At 37.3% G+C, this 16,022-nt stretch overlaps 1 protein-coding gene across 2 annotated transcripts in view; it reads right to left on the bottom strand.

Moving 5' to 3' along the window:
• The window catches only part of Polb (DNA polymerase beta), a 37,270-nt gene extending 21,754 nt beyond the window's left edge, over nucleotides 1-15,516 (bottom strand). The window contains exons 1-6 of one of the 2 annotated variants that reach the window (XM_063239920.1): nucleotides 15,292-15,516; nucleotides 14,987-15,044; nucleotides 9,743-9,809; nucleotides 6,924-6,998; nucleotides 5,816-5,874; nucleotides 4,653-4,702 (exon numbers count right to left, since the gene is read on the bottom strand). In XM_063239920.1, coding sequence (XP_063095990.1) covers nucleotides 4,653-4,702; nucleotides 5,816-5,874; nucleotides 6,924-6,998; nucleotides 9,743-9,809; nucleotides 14,987-15,044; nucleotides 15,292-15,352 — 370 coding nt within the window. In that variant the 5' untranslated portion in view covers nucleotides 15,353-15,516. The remainder of the gene's footprint in view (nucleotides 1-4,652; nucleotides 4,703-5,815; nucleotides 5,875-6,923; nucleotides 6,999-9,742; nucleotides 9,810-14,986; nucleotides 15,045-15,291) is intronic. The other variant, XM_003464569.5, reaches the window with a different exon arrangement.
• Between the last annotated feature and the right edge of the window lie 506 nt (nucleotides 15,517-16,022).

Raw genomic sequence — 16,022 nt, 5'->3', positions numbered from 1 at the left:
TCTGACTGAGGAACACCTGCAAACATTTTCTCCCACATTGTGGGTTGTCTCTTCCTTCTATTATTGGTGGTTTCTTTTGCTGTGCAAAACCTTTTTAGTGAGATTTCAGTTGCTGATTCTTTGTGACAGTTCCTGTACAACTGCGGTTGTGTTTACAGTCTTTGCCTACACTAATGTCCTCAAGAGTTTTACCTAGTCTATCTTCCAGTAGATTTAATATTTCTGTTCTAATATTTAGATCTTTGATCTATTCTGAATTTAGTGTATGGTCAAAGACATGGGTCCAACTTTAATCTTCAGCATGTGCAGAGCCAGTTTTACCAGTATCATTTATTAAAAAGCTATCTTAAAAAAAATTAAAAATAAAAAGCTATCTTTCTTCCTGTGAATGTGTTTGGCACCTTTGTAAAGATAAGGTGGCTAATGTGTCTGGAGTTGTTTTTGTATCTTCTAAACTGTTCCACTGATCTTTAGGTCTTTGTTTGTTTGCTAGTACAATGCTGTTTTTTATCACAGTAGCATTATAGTATAATTTCAAGTCAAGGACTGTGATGCACAGAATAGCATTTATTATTCTAGGTCTCTTCTAGTTCCAGATGAATTTGAGGATTGTTTTCTCTAATTCTGTGACATATGCTACTGGAATTTTGATTGCAGTTTCACTGAATCTGTTTTTGAAGTATGACTGTTTTCACTATATTGGTTCTTCCTACCCAAGAACATGGGATATCTCTCCATTTTCTAACATCCTCTTCAATCTCCTTTTTCACAGTACTGTAGTTTTTAATGTAGACATCTTTGACATCCTTCATTGGATCAATTCTTAGCCATTACATTTTTGGGGGATGCCATTGTGAAAGGTGTTGCTTCCCTGATTTCTCTCTTAGTGAGTTCATGTACAGGAAAGCTACTGATTTTTAAGTGTTGATTTTCTATGTCACTGTTACTGAATTTGCTCATTAAATCTACCAGAGTTCTAGCGGAGTTTTGGGGGTCTTTCTTCTATGTAAAGTATCATGTCCTCTGTAAATAATGATAGTTTAACTTCTTCCTTTCTTATTTTTATTCCTTTTATTTCTTTCTCTTGTCAAGTGCTCTGGCTAAAGTTTCCAGGACTATGTTGAATAGGAGTGGAGACAGTGGGCATTCTCATCTTGTTCCTGATTTTAAAGTAAAAGCTTTCAATTTTTGTCCATTTAGTATGATGTTGGCTGTTGGTTTGTCATAGAGGGCTTTTTATCAGATTGACATAGACCATCTATTCCAATTATCTGTAGGGTTTTTATGATGAATGGATGGTGGACTTTGTTAAAAGCTTTTTCTGTATCTATTGAGATAATCATATGATTTTTGTCTTTGGCTCCATTAATGTATTACATTTAATGATTTATATATGTTGAACCATCCCTGCATCTCTGGTTTTGACATCTTTCATTGGATTGATTCCTAGCCATTATACTCTTAGTGAGTTTGTTATTCATGTACAGGAAAGCTTCTGATGTTGTAGGGTGGAATACTCTATTGACATCTACTGAGTCCATTTGTTTAAAAGCTTGATTTTGTTCTATTTCATTACTGACTTTTTGTCTAGTTAATCTGTCTGTGACAGCAGGGGTATTATGACAACAGGGGTAAGCCCAATATAATTGTATTAGGGCTTATTTGATTTTTCATGTCTGTTAGTAATTGTCTTATATAGTTTGGTGCACTGGCATTTGTTACATATATATTTATGATTGTTACCTCTTCCTCTTGGGATTGTTGCCTTTATGGGGATGTAGTGACCTTCTTTATGTCTCTTAATCAGTCTTGGCTTGAAATTCATTTTGTCTGTAAATAGAATAGCTATCCCTTTTTGTAGCATTATTTTCCACCCTTTGATTTTCATTCTATGAATTTCTTTTTTAATTAAATGTGTCTCTTGTAAGCAGTATATTGCTGGATCTTGCTTCTTGATCCATTTTGCCACTGTGTCTTTTGACTGGTGAACTGAGATCATTAACACTGATGGTTATAATTGACTTATCCTTGTCATGTTGTTTTTCTGTTGATGGTTCCTCTCACTTTGTCCCCCTCCAATTGTTTGCCTTGCCTGGTAGATTCTTTCTGTCGGGGTTCATGGAGCTGTAGTCCTTATTATGTCTCTCTAGAATGTCCTTCAAAACATTTTGAGTACTGTTTTGGTGCTAGTAAGTTTCCTCAGGTATTCTTTGCCATGAAAGTATTTCATTTCTCCATTGATTTTGAAAGATAGTTTCGTGGGGTATATCAATCTGGGTTGAAAGTCATTTTCCTTTAAAGCTTGGATTACTTCACTCCAAGTTCTCCTTGACTTGAGCATCTGTACTGAGAAATTAGCTGTGATTCTGACTGGCTTCCCTTTATAGGTGATTTGTTTCTTTTCTCTAATCACTTTTAAGAGTCTATCCTTGTGTTGACTTTCTAGAGTCTTGACTATGATACGCCTGGCTGTAGAATTTTTTTGATCATGGCTTGTAAATTTCCTATGGTGGGTTGCTCTATTGCTAGTATTTAGAATCCTTAGATGATGGCTACTTCTCTGAAGTATCTTCCAGGTGTACCTTGTTTTTAGGTTTGAGTCTGTTGGAAGATCTCACCTTTTCAGTTTTTTGGGTATGGGAAGCTGTTGCTTGTCTAGCCCAGTCCCTAGTTCTTTGGCCCTGTACCATAGCATTTTGTAACAGTCAGTCTCAGTCATGGATACCAGAACGAAGAGCTCTTCAAAAGAATTCTGTCAATTCCGGCAATAGTGGTACCAATAGCATCAAACACATCCTACCAAATGATAAACGGGGCTAACACTTTGCCACTTTTAACCATATGAAACAGATTTGTAATTATATAACAAAATGTAAGACAAACTAAAAAATTATATGCAGTACACAGTGAATTTTGCCCTCGGGAGTTAGAATTTAAAATGAATTAAGAAGAAAATAGGGAAGCAAAAGAAAAGGAAGAGATTAGAAGACTGGAGGACAAAAGGGGATCATACCAACTTTGGGAAACTGGTGCAGAAGACTGAAAGAAGAGATGGAGGCAGGAGGTTTAACCCAGGGGCACAAGTGCCTGCCTGGAAAGTTCAATCCCTGTTAACAAAAAAATAAAAAAATAAAAAAGACAGGGAGAGATGGAAGAGACCAAAGGAAAAACAGAACAGAATAGATCCACAACCACAAAGAGGCTAGGAACCACATTCACATTCATACAAAAACAAGATCAAATAATGAAGGAGAAAGAGGGAAAAGAAAAAACCCCTCCACTACCAGGGTTTGCTCTAGTTTTACTAGTAGACAACCTATGGAGACAGAGTCCTGATTTGTGCAGATCTCCAGCAAGCTAGCAGTAGTTTTTTGTAGGGTACTAGATAATCTTACCAGGCCTGCTCCAAGACTGGACTCACTGGGCTTAATACTGCCCAAGTAATTTCTACAGGTCTAAGCCCAGCTGGGATCTACTAGATGAAGCCAGCAGCAGTTCTCGGTTCTGAGCTCAGCCAACCCAACTCCAAGATGGCTTCTGGCTAATCATTTTCTTCTGTGGGAGGACTAAGCCCTCTACATTCACCACCAGCCAGTGCAATCCCTCATATATGTTGTTGCTGCCCTCCACCACTATGTCTCTGTATAGAGGACTCTCGGGTAACCAGCCGTCACCATTACACTGGGTTTGCAGGTTTGAACTGCTCCTCTCGTGCAGTGAGTCTTGTCTCCTTCTTCATTCAATTTTCTCTCTTCATTCTCTCTGTGGGCTCTGATTTGCACTTCAGAGTCTTCCTGAGTCCAGTGGACCCACTTCCCTGCTTTTTGTCTTCCTCATCATGCTATATTCCAGTGTCTGGATGGCGACTCTCAGAGAGGCTGTTGTCCCTGCTGCTTCCTGTCCCACCATCTTGGTCTCCTCTCATGAATTCTTAGATTAGTAATACTAGTGACAAATGATGCCTTATGGGAGTCAGTTAGCATTTTAAGTATTTGCTATGATTCAAGCACTCTGCTAAGTGTTAGATTAAAACATTAAGTCATATGAGGTAGAAATACCCATTCAGGTCAGTCTTCAAACCTGTCCATTTAACACAGGGGCTCTTTGTAAGTAGCTAAACCTACAAACACTACACTCAAAATGCCACAGATGTAACGAATCCATACATATAGAATATGCCCTTCCTTGAAAAGCATGAATAAACAAGTTTATTGGATTGTTATAGTAGGTTTAAGGAGACTGTTTTAAACTTACTTGACTTGGGTTCTATTTCTGTCATTTCCTTGAAGGAAAACATTTCTTCAAAAAGCATTAAAAATCTCTCAATATACATAGATTTTAGTCAGATATATAAGACTTCACCTAAAATTTTATTAAATAAACAAAAGAAATTTACTTCTTCTAAAAATTTGTAAATTATTACTATTTCACTGTCTTAAAGTTATTTATTGTCCTTCCTGATTTTCTTCTGAGTTACAAACCTAAAAATGTTTGACATGGGATATAAACTATATCCTACATGTTCTATATTGCAGAGTTAAAAGGTCTTCCTGTATTGATTAAAAACAAATTTTTCAAGTTTTAATTTGTTAGTGTATTAGTTCTTTTGGACTATATTTAACCTGGAATTAGAAACCTATGATATTACTCACCTTCTAATGTTTTAATTCCTTCATCTACAAACTTCCTTGCAGCAGATGGACTATAAAGAAAGAAACACATTATTTCAATATCAGGTAAAACTCAGGGCTTTTGGAACAAATAACCAAATATCTGCTATGTCAAACAACAGAGATATTAAACTAAACAAGACCTGATAAAATCTTCCATGGTTACTTTAGTAATGTCCAATTTTATCCAAAGGAAGAACTTTTGAAGCTTCAATTATTAGGAAGACAACCACACACTTGTGAATGAAAAAAAAATACCTAAGCAGCTAGCCATCACAATGGCCATATACTGTCTACACATAGACAATATAGAAAACTGTCCATTCATTCAGTATAGAAAATTGTCCATTCATTCAGCTAAGGTCTACTAAGGAACCTACTACATGACAAATACTCAGCTGAAAATACTGCATAAATAAGACAAATAACCTTGGTCTTTTTCCACTTATCCAGTGGTCTTAAGTTCCTAAGGAGAATGTTCATTGTCAGTATACTATGTTTAAGAATTTATTATACTTTAGACTAACTTGCATCAGAAACACAGCCACTAAAACCTAAAGGAATGCCTTATTCCATAAAAATGAGAGGCAAGTAAAGCCTTATGGCCTTAATATTTCAATGCTAACCTTTCCTTTGTCCAGTGTCAAAGAAGCTACCTTCCTTGCTAGCCCAAATTTTAAGATAACAATTCCTTCATTAAAAACTGTCTAAAAGCTTGTTTCAGATTATAAGATGCTATGGGTAACAGCATAAGTGCTTAAAATAAACATGCTTAAGTGTTTAAGAGAAGCAGAAGAGCATGACCTAAAGGAAGCAGTAAGACATACTCAGCATGTGGAATTTAGATGAAAGAAGGGATTGTTTCTGGCTGGAGAATCAAAGCAGTTTGTGAAGGAGGTGACATTTGTCTGCTATGTGCTTTTAATGTGGAAGCAGCATTAGGCAAACCAGACTTGGACTATAAGGAAGGATGATCATACAGGATGGTACATTGTATGGGCAAAGGTAAAAACACAGAATACAGGTTTGAAAGAGAAACAACATTTAAGTTTATAAAAGCACAAGCTTACAAAGAAATTGCATGTTGGTTGCCTGACACAAAAAATAAAACCAATCTACAACTGTGTTTGCTTAATAGTTCTTACCCAATGCCACTAACTCGAGTCAGAAAATTAATGGATGAACTCGTATCATCTTGCCGAATCTAAAGAGAACAAAGTGGTTAACAATAATTTAGAAATGTTTTGAGAATGTAAATGATCTCAATGGGACTATATCAGTATGCTATGAGAGGTGTGAAAAGCTATTTACACTTGCCTGGATAACCCAGACAGAAGTATTCATATCTATCATAAATAGTTACAGGTAACACAGCAAGTAAGGATGTCCCATCTCTGATTTATTCAACGCTTTCCAAAATTTTTGCCTAGGGTGTAGCTCAGAGGCACAGTATATGCTTAGTATGGACCAGGCCCTGGTCCCTAAGACCAAATAATTAAAAGAATTTCTTTTCTTTTAAATTGACAGAGATATATAGGCAAATAGATCTATATACATACATTTATCATGTATAACAATATTTTGAAGTATACATATGTTGTAGAATGGTTAAATCTAGCTAATTAACTAATTTGTGGCCTCTCATATTTATTTTTATGTTGAGAACATTTAACATCTTACTCTCTGCATTTTTAATTTCCCAATACTTTTTTAAAGGGCCTGTTCATAAAAGACTAAAAATCATTAGGGTGAAATAAAGTCATAAAAATGTTTAGGAGAGTTTCAGCACAGACAATCTAAGTGATAATGATCTTTTAGTAAAAGTTATAATCTCTTTTCTGCATGTTACTGAAAATGAAGAGACAACACTACCATCAACGCTCATAGTTGCTTAAATGTCACATAAAGTGGAAAAAGTTGTGTGTGCATGTGTGCACATGCATGGTTTTTTTAGATGGTATCTCATTGTGTTGCTTAGCCTGGTCTCAAATTCATGAGCTAAAGTAATTCTCCCATTCAACCTTCCAAGGCTAGCTGGAACTACAGGAATATAACACTACACAGGGTTACACATGAAAATTTTACAGGGCAATACTCACATTCTTAGAAACAGAATACTTAAAGCCATAAAATTCATTCATATCTTTTCCTTCTGAGTGTCACTAGACTGACTGACATCAATCACCCTGACACAAAACAGTTGCCATAGGAGATACTGTAATAAAATAAGCACACAAATAAATTAAATTTTACCTTTTCCAGTTTACGTAATTTTCCGGTTGCTAAAAACTCATCAATTTTTTCAGCAATTTTTGTTCCTACTCCAGGCTATAAAGAAAATTAAAAGTCATATAAATATATCTACCAAATCACTAAAAAATAAAGTAAAAAGTGAAAAAATGAAAAAAAAAAAGATCATTTGACAAGTTTCAAAAGCAGACAGAAATCTGAATCCTAGTAATAAATTCTCCCAGAGCCAAAATGCTTAAGTGACAGGCAAAAGAAAAACCATAACAAAACATATGACTCTAATTTATTTAAAATTGATTTTTCTTGTAGAAAAAATTAGAACATTCTACAAAGACTGTTAAATTACTTATCAATCTTGCTGATCTGAAAATCAAGATCACCTACAGCCTGATCCCCTCACATCTGTGACATACTGAATTCTTTTCTGCTTATAAATATACATACACACTTATGTATTTTTTCCACATTTTGAACAGATTTTCATATCAATAAATGTAACTATGGATCTTTAGTGGCTGTATAGTATATCACTGTATGAGTGTATAACTTACCTAACAAACGTATCTACACAGTGGATCATAAACTTCCTTTAAAGTACAGGTTTTTAAGCTTCAGCCTATATCAGTACAGGGAAAGGAGGACAGACAGGACTGGATGGGAATGATCACTTTGTCAAAGGAAGAGGCCAAGAATTTATACCTCTAAGTTCTCAGGTGCTGCTGTTCAGGGCATCAACACACTGCAAACCACAACTGCACAGTTCAATATAGCCTACTAGACACATGTGACAATTTAACTGAAATTAAAATTTTAAAATTTTCAGTTAACTGGTCTCATTTCAAGAATTCAGTAAGCGAATGTGGGTCATGATTGCCTTACTGGAGAGCAGTGCTCCCAAATGTAAGCTCTAAAGGGCAGAGAGCCTATCTTCACTGCATTATCCAGAGTACCTGGCATACAAATTTTTAAAAGTTACGAAACAATATATCCTTGTGCTATTTCAAAGGACATATATCAAGTTTGCCTTCAGGAAAGCTGAAACAGTGAACACAGTTCACAGCAGTGAGTGTGCCTTTTTTATATCTTTGTCCACACTATATATTATAATGTATTGAATAATTTGATAGGTACTGTATAGTATTTTGTTTTAATTTCTAACTTTATTAGTGAAGTAAAGCTTTTTTCACGTTGGCCCTTTTTAGTTACACTTTCAACATGTGATAAGACATGCTACTTACTTCTTACTTTCTCATGGCCCTACGTTTTCTTCTGTATACTGGGTTTATTTAATGTTCAATAAATGGCCCAAAGCTACTGAATGCCTATTCAAGTTCTGAAAAGAGCAATTACAAAGTAGAAATGAACAAAAGGTTTAGGGAAACTAGAAAAGGGAAAGTACTTATTTCCTATGTTGGATGATAATTAATCTATACTAGTGCTAAAAATAATTTTATTATATAGCATACTGACCTCAAGCATCACTACAATAATTTTTACTCCATAAAATAATGACCTCAAGCAATTTAGACTCAATCTATTTTTCATACCTACCATTAAGAAATACAAGACAGGGCTGGGGATACAGCTCAGCAGCATACACACCTGCCTGGCAAATGCAGTCCTAAATTCAATTCCCAGTACAAAAAAAAAATCCTTTACTTGTTCAAGAAACACAAGACAAGATATCTAGAAATTTTTTTTTTTTAGATTTCTGGAATTACTGATGAGCCTTCATATGGACTAGATAGTGAAAAAGAATAATGATTATTTTTTATGTTAAGTCTAATGAATGGAAAAGTAGTTTCAGATACTTTTGTATTACTATTAGGAAAATACCATGATCTCAGATTGGGGATGAAAATTATCAGAGCTGTTTAGAATCTTTCTATAAACCAAGCATGGTGGCTCATGCCTGTAATCCCAGCACTTGGGAGGCTGAGGCAGGAGGATCGTTGCAAGTTTGAGACCAGCCTGGGCTACAAAGTGAGCTCAATGCCAGCCTAAACCCCATAGCGAGACCCTGTCTCAAAAAGACCAAAAAAAAAAAAAAAAAAAAGAATCTTTCTATAATAAATGAGGAAGCTATCTGTAGTAAATCTAAGGAGTTTTGAATCATTTGGTAGAATTTAGACAACAGAAAACAATCTATTAACAGGTTGATCTTCCCAGGATATATTTAAGTGATACTGTTACAAACTACCAGGAGAGACAGCCCTAAAGAAACTGTGACACTACTAGTAAAGGGGACCTCATGGAAATTACAGAGAAGAGGGTTAACTGCTATAATGTGAAAGGGTTTAATTATCTGATAATTCACAGATAAGAGCTTTTAGGGGACAGTAATTCCTATAAGTTACAATAGCCGGGAATCCAAGAAAAACAGCTACGAACCACGTATGCTAGTATCTCTCTCAGACACTAATGTCTTGAGGACCCACACTCGAGATGAAATTCAATGTAAGAGTGACAACATGCATACATGACAAAAGAGGGGAAAAAAGCCATGATTACATAAATTTTTAAAAATGTTAACCCATCTTTCCTCCAAATAAAAACACTTGAATTGGAAAGTATGCTTGATAAAGAATTAATTTTTTTTTTATTGGTACCAGGGATCAAACTCACAACCACAAGCTTGCAAGGCAGGTGCTTATGCCGCTGAGCTAAATCCCCAGCCCCTAAAGAATTAATTTTATTCCAGGATCAGTGAACTCTGCCTATGTATGAGTCAAGGCAATCTCTTCAGAGGGAAGCTTAGTTTTGTGGGAACCCAGAATTTCTACATGCATGAACTGTTCAATCAAAGTGTTCACTAAACCTACCAGTTTCTTGGCTTCTGCTCCACTCTTGATTTTGTGTGGGTATTTTGCTATAACTGATGCTGCTTTCCTATAAGAAAAAAAAAGGAAAACAAATTAAAAGTCCATCAAGGCTTTAATTTTCTTTAACTGGTATCCAAATACCAAGATAACTCATTCATCTCCATATAAAATTAAAACTTAAGATTGCTGATAGACCACCTACTATATTTTAATTTGTAAAGGTATCTTGATGTTCCTTTCTATACCTAAATAATAATGTCAGTACAACATACTAGAACTTATGGGACACAAAGCATTCCTAAAGGAAAGTTCATAGGTTGAGAACTCCTACATCACAAAAACGAAGTCAGTACAAATAAATAACTTAATGATACACCTAAAGGTCCTAGAAAAACAAAAACAATCTAAACGCAAAGCTTCTACAGGAAGGAAATTATGAAAATCATAAATCAATGAAATTGACACCAAAAAAATAGTCAACAAACTCAAGAGTTAGTTCTTCAAAAGAATAAACAAAACAGACAAATCCTTAGCCAATCTACACAAACAAACAAAGGACGGAAAAGATATGAATCAGTGCCATCAGAAATGAAAAAGCAGCCAGGCGTGGCAGCACACGCTTTTAATCCCAGCACTATGGAGGTTGAGGCAAGAGGATTACCCTGGGGGGCTGGGGATTTAGCTCAGCGGCATAAGCGCCTGCCTTGCAAGCAGGCAGTCGTGAGTTCGATCCCTGGTACCAATAAAAACGAAAAAGACAAAGAAAAAAAAAAAAAAAAAAACAGGATTACCCTGAGCTTGTGCCTGTCCTGGGCAATAAAAGTGAGTTCAAGGCCAGTCTAAATTACAGAGTGAGACTCTGTCTCAACCAAAAAGAAATGAAAAAGGTCACAATAGATACTACCAAAATAAAAAAGATTACTAACAATTACTCTACAAACACGTAAACCAATAAATTGATTAATTCAGAAGAAATGGACAGATTCTCAGGTATATATGAATTACTAAAACTGAACCAAGATGTAAAAACCCTAAATAATCCAAAAATCACAAGTCATCTCAATAAACACAGAAAAAGCTTTTGACAAAATCTAATATCCTCTCTTACGATGATAAGTAAAGAAAATAAGTACAGAAGAACTTTTTCTCAATCTGATAAAAGCCATTTATGACCAATCTGCTGCCAACATGACATCAAATGAGGAAAAACTGAAAGCTTTTGCTCTAAAATCAGAACAAAACAAGGATATCCACTATCACATAGTACTTGGAACATTAAAAGCAATTGGGCAAGAAAAAGAAATAAAAAGGGATATGTACAGGAAAGGAAGAAGTCAAATTAATATTTGCAGAAGATACTCTATATAGAAGATCCAAATAATCCAACAAAAGACTCTTAAATTAATAATCAAATTCAGTAATGTAGGATATAAAAATCAGTAGTATTCCTGTACACTAATAATGAACCTATTGTAAAGAAAATTTGGAATAAACACCATTCACAATAGCAGCAAGAAAAATTAAACACTTAGGAGTTAGCCTGATTAAGGAAATAAAAGACCTGTACAATGAAAACTATAGTACTATACTGTGAAAAAGGAAATTGAAGAGGAAATTCATTAGAAAAGATCCTGGAAACGCAGAACCAATATAACCAAAAAGGCTGTATTTCCAAAATTGATGTACATTTTTTTTTAAAAAACTCAATCTCCCAACCAAAATTCCAACAGCATTCTTCTCAAACTGGAGAAAACAGTCTTAAAGTTCATATTGAATCAGAAGAGATCCAGCATTGCTTGGGTAAAAAGAACAAAGCAGGATCACAATCCCCAACAGGACATTGTATTACAAAACTACTGCAACAAAAACAGCAGGGTACTGACATAAAAATAGACAACAGAACAAAATAGAGATCAGAAACAACCCCAAGCACATTCCACTATTTGATCTTTTTTGTTGTTGTTGTTGTTTTTTGCGGGGGGGGGGTGTCTTTTTTTTTTTTTAATCGGTACCAGGGATTGAACTCATGACCTGCTTGCAAGGCAGGTGCTTATGCCACTGAGCTAAATCCCCAGCCCCCCCACTATTTAATCTTGACAAAGGAGTCAAATACATACATTGGAGGAAAGATAGCCTTTTAAATAAATGGTGTTGGGAAAGCTAGTTATCTACATGTAGAAGACTGAATCTGTATCCATATCTCTCACCATGTACTAAACTAAAATCAAAATGGATCAGAGAACTAAATGTTGAAATACAACAAATATCTATCCACTGAAAGATAAAATAGGAAAACTTGAAGTTGCAAACTTTGGCAAGGATCTTCTGAACTGAACCCCAGTTGCATAAGAAATAGTACCAAGAATCAACAAATGAGATTATATCAAATTAAAAAGCTTCTGTAGAGCAAAAGAAACAACCAAGACACTGAAAAGACAAACAACAGAATGGAAAACTTTTTGCCAGTTATTCCTCAGGGTTATAGCTTGTGTTTGGATGTCCCCCAAAGCCTCATGGGTCATGAGGTGTGCTTTTTGGAGGCGACTGAATCTGGAGTTTGTGATTGGTTCACTGTTTAGCACTGGAATTGAGGGTGTGGTACACCTATCACAGGGTGCTACACCCACCCCTACATATATAAAGAGGGAAATGCTTGTCTTTCTCTTTTATATTTGCTGCTTTTGCTCTCTTCTGCCACCATGGACTGTTGTCCCACTGCCACACCACCATATTTTGGCGACAGTTGATAGACTGAAACCTCTACAAATTGTGAGCAAATTAAAGTTTTCTTCTATTATCTTTGGGTGTTAGCTATTTCTCTTAGCAATGAGAGAAAAATAACTAAGACACTTAGATGACTCATATCTAGAATATGTAAAGGACTCAAAAATATCAGACTCCCCAAATAAAAGATCCAATAAAAAAATGGGCAACTAAAATGAATAGACAATTCACAGAAGTACGAATGGCCAATAAATACAAGAAGAAATGTGCAACATCTCTAGCCAATTGTGAAATGCAAATTAAAACAACACTGAGATTTCATTTTACTCCAAAAAGAATGGACATCAACAAGAAATCAAATAATAACAAACGCTGGAGGGGCTAAAAGGGAAAAGGAACTCTTCTGTGGAAACCAGTGTTGTGGAGTTTCCTCCAAAAACTAGAGATTACATTTGACCCAGTATTCCTTTTCTGGGCGTCTTCCAAAAAGAGATAGACATATTATAGTGATACATGGATGCCTATGTTTATATCAGCACAAATGAAATACTTAAATCTTGGAAGCAAATATGTCCATCAACAGATGAGTATGTAAAGAAAATGTGATACTTACAAATGATGGAGAGCTAACTCAGTCATAAAGAAAGATAAATTTGAATTATTTGTAGGAAAATGGATATACCTTAAAACTATAATGTTAAATGAAATAAATCAGACACAAGCTTAATTACTGAGTGGTTTCTCTTATATAAGATACTCAATGTATAAAGAAAGAGCAAAATACAAAATAGACAATAGGAAGTAGGGAGAAGTAAGCTTTAGGCAGTTTATGAAAATTATTTCAGGAAAAGCAAGTTGGCCCAGATAACTGGTACTATGGGACAGAGACTGACAAGGAAGAAAAATTAGATCATGAAAGATTTTTTGAGCTGAGTGTGATGGTACACACCTATTAAGAGTCCCAGCTACTTGGAATGCTGAGGAAAGAGAATTACAAGTTTAGAGCCAGTCTGGACAACTTTAATGAAACTCTGTCTCAAAATAAAGTTGAGAAAATGCCAACAATGTAGCTGAGCAGTAGAGTGCCTGACTAGCATATACACTGTAAGGGAGGGAAGGCATATGTGAGGCCCTGAGTTCAATCCCCAGTACTATGTTAAACAAAGTGGGGGTATTCACGTGCCATAATGTAACTGGGCTTTATCAAGGTAAAGAGAAAATATTTAATTAAAATGGAAGAATGAAAGGATTAGATAACTAATTTCAAAAGATTTCTTTGGCCACAACCAACAGAAATGTATACAGGGGTAGAAAGCAATATGTAAAGATAGTAGGGTATCATTTCCTTTCCTAGACTTATTTCCCATTCATGCCATATTACTTAAACAAACTGACTTACTAGCATCGTGTCTCAATGCCTTGGTATATTTGGTTTCCTTGTCTGGATTGTTTTTCCTCTCATTTAATCCCTGATGAGCTTCTTCAAGACTAAAAACCTTATCGCTGAAGACTTCTGTGACTCAATCAGAATATACAGTTGACTATCACTCCAACTTCCAGATTACCAATACATGGAAGATAGCTCAATTACTTTTTATAGGAAGTCACAGGAAGTAGGAAATGAAGGAAACATAATCAGTTCTGAAATATGCTCAGCAGGAATGGAAAACTCTGGGGAAAAGTCCAGTGAGACACAGCCTTGAAGTCACTGAGACAAGTGGTATTCAGATGGTAAGCCACTTGAATATGTGGTAAACTAAAAAAGGGAAATTATAAAAGTGAGAGAAAAGGTCTATCAGCAGACTTCTGGGAATACCAACAAGACAAGACAGATAAAGAAAGGGAAAATGATGATACTCACAGGAGTCAAGGGAAAGACTCTCATATGGTGAATGCCACAAAGAGTGCAATAAGATCAGACACAGGTGAGATTTCAGAGATGGTAGGACAAAAACTATACTACAGTGCCATAAGGACTGACTATAGATGAGGAAGTCCACACATGAAACTGATTATCCAAGAAAACTAACTGAAGCTTTTACTAGCTAAACTAAAGAAGTTAAGATTGCTTTGATTTTACTTTAAAGAGCTCCTTAACTCTTGAAGTCCCCCAACTTGCATAATTTGACAGGCTAAAGAGCAGACGGAGGTGGATGTGGGCATATTGGATAGGACATGTCTCCTTTTGAGCCCCTGGTGATGGGCAAGGATGAGATCCTATGAATGTGATAGAATCAGCCAGAAACCAAACAGATGAAAAGATGTTTCCTTGAACCATATTTGTTTCACAGCATAGACTTCATCCACTGTTTTGTTTTGTTTTTTAACCGGTACCGGGGATTGAACTTATGATGGCGCGCTTGCAAAGCAGGTGCTTATGCCGCTGAGCTAAATCTCCAACCCCGTTTTCCCCTCTTGAAGATGGTTCAAATATCCACTGGACCCTCAACCCTGTTAACTGCCACACAAAACAAGGGCATCTCAGAACACACGCTACCAGTCAAAGCCGCACTGTCCCACCTGTAAGCATTGTACTTGTGGATAGCCTGGCTCACATTCTTCTCAAAATTTGCGAGTTCTGAAAAGGCAACGAGAGGATCAGGTGAGCAAGAACCACGTGAAACACACGAGAACAGGGTTCCCTCTGGGGGTGCCCACCCGATTCCCCCAGGCCAGACCAAAGGCCGCTCCAGCGATGACCAGGAGTCCCGACTAACGAAGATGCCCGCGGAAAGCGACCGCTGCAACGGGCTGACCTACCTCTGGGCAGTCTGGACGGGAGTCGCGGGTGGGGAGAGGGAAGCCGGCGGCACTGCAGGACTCACCCATGAGCATGTCGGTGATTCCCCCGTTGAGCGTCTCCTGCGGCGCCTTCCTTTTACTCATGGCGGTCTGCACGGAGGGCCCCAGGTGTCCAGCACCTGAGCCCGACCCCCTCTTCCGGCCGTACCGAAAGACTGAGACCTGGAGCAGGGAAGGAGCCACCCAGCTCAGGGAGGTAGGCGCGACCGCCGGACAATGGCCGCCTCTGACAGGAGGCGCGGCGCGCGTGGTGACGTCACGGAGGCGGGCCAGGGGCGGGGCCGGGGTGCTCACCCGGCCCTATAGGTGTGCTATGGGCGTGGCCAGGATGTGAGGGGCGGGGCCATAGACACATGGATGAGCCCGCGCGGGCGGGGGTGCTCTGGATTTTGAGAGGGCGGGGGCCGGGGCCGGGACTGCTCTTGCTGACACGCTGTTGCACATACTCGCTGGGCGTGGGATGCATGGTATGAGATGGAAAGAGACAGCGCTGCAACTGGGACCAGAATGACCGGTACAGGCATCCTCGGACACAGAGCTGTCTAGCGCGTCTCACAGTGCGGCTCTAAGCTGTGCACTCTCTTGCCTTTTGTCACGTCCCTGCGATGAAATAGCACAAGAAAGGGAGATATGTTGACCTGGTGCGGGCACCAGCCCTTATTATAACATGAAAGCCCATCCATGAGAAGTGTACAGTCTACTTGAGAAACGGAAACATGACATCAGCATTACTGTTTAAATATAACTCCTTGCT

The sequence above is a fragment of the Cavia porcellus genome, unplaced genomic scaffold, assembly GCF_034190915.1.
Source record: "Cavia porcellus strain 051 isolate PalLab524CR breed Dunkin Hartley unplaced genomic scaffold, mCavPor4.1 scaffold_29, whole genome shotgun sequence".
NCBI lineage: Eukaryota > Metazoa > Chordata > Mammalia > Rodentia > Caviidae > Cavia > Cavia porcellus.
The sequence above is the reverse complement of the archived record's forward strand: the minus strand, read 5'-3'. Positions and strand labels throughout refer to the sequence as shown.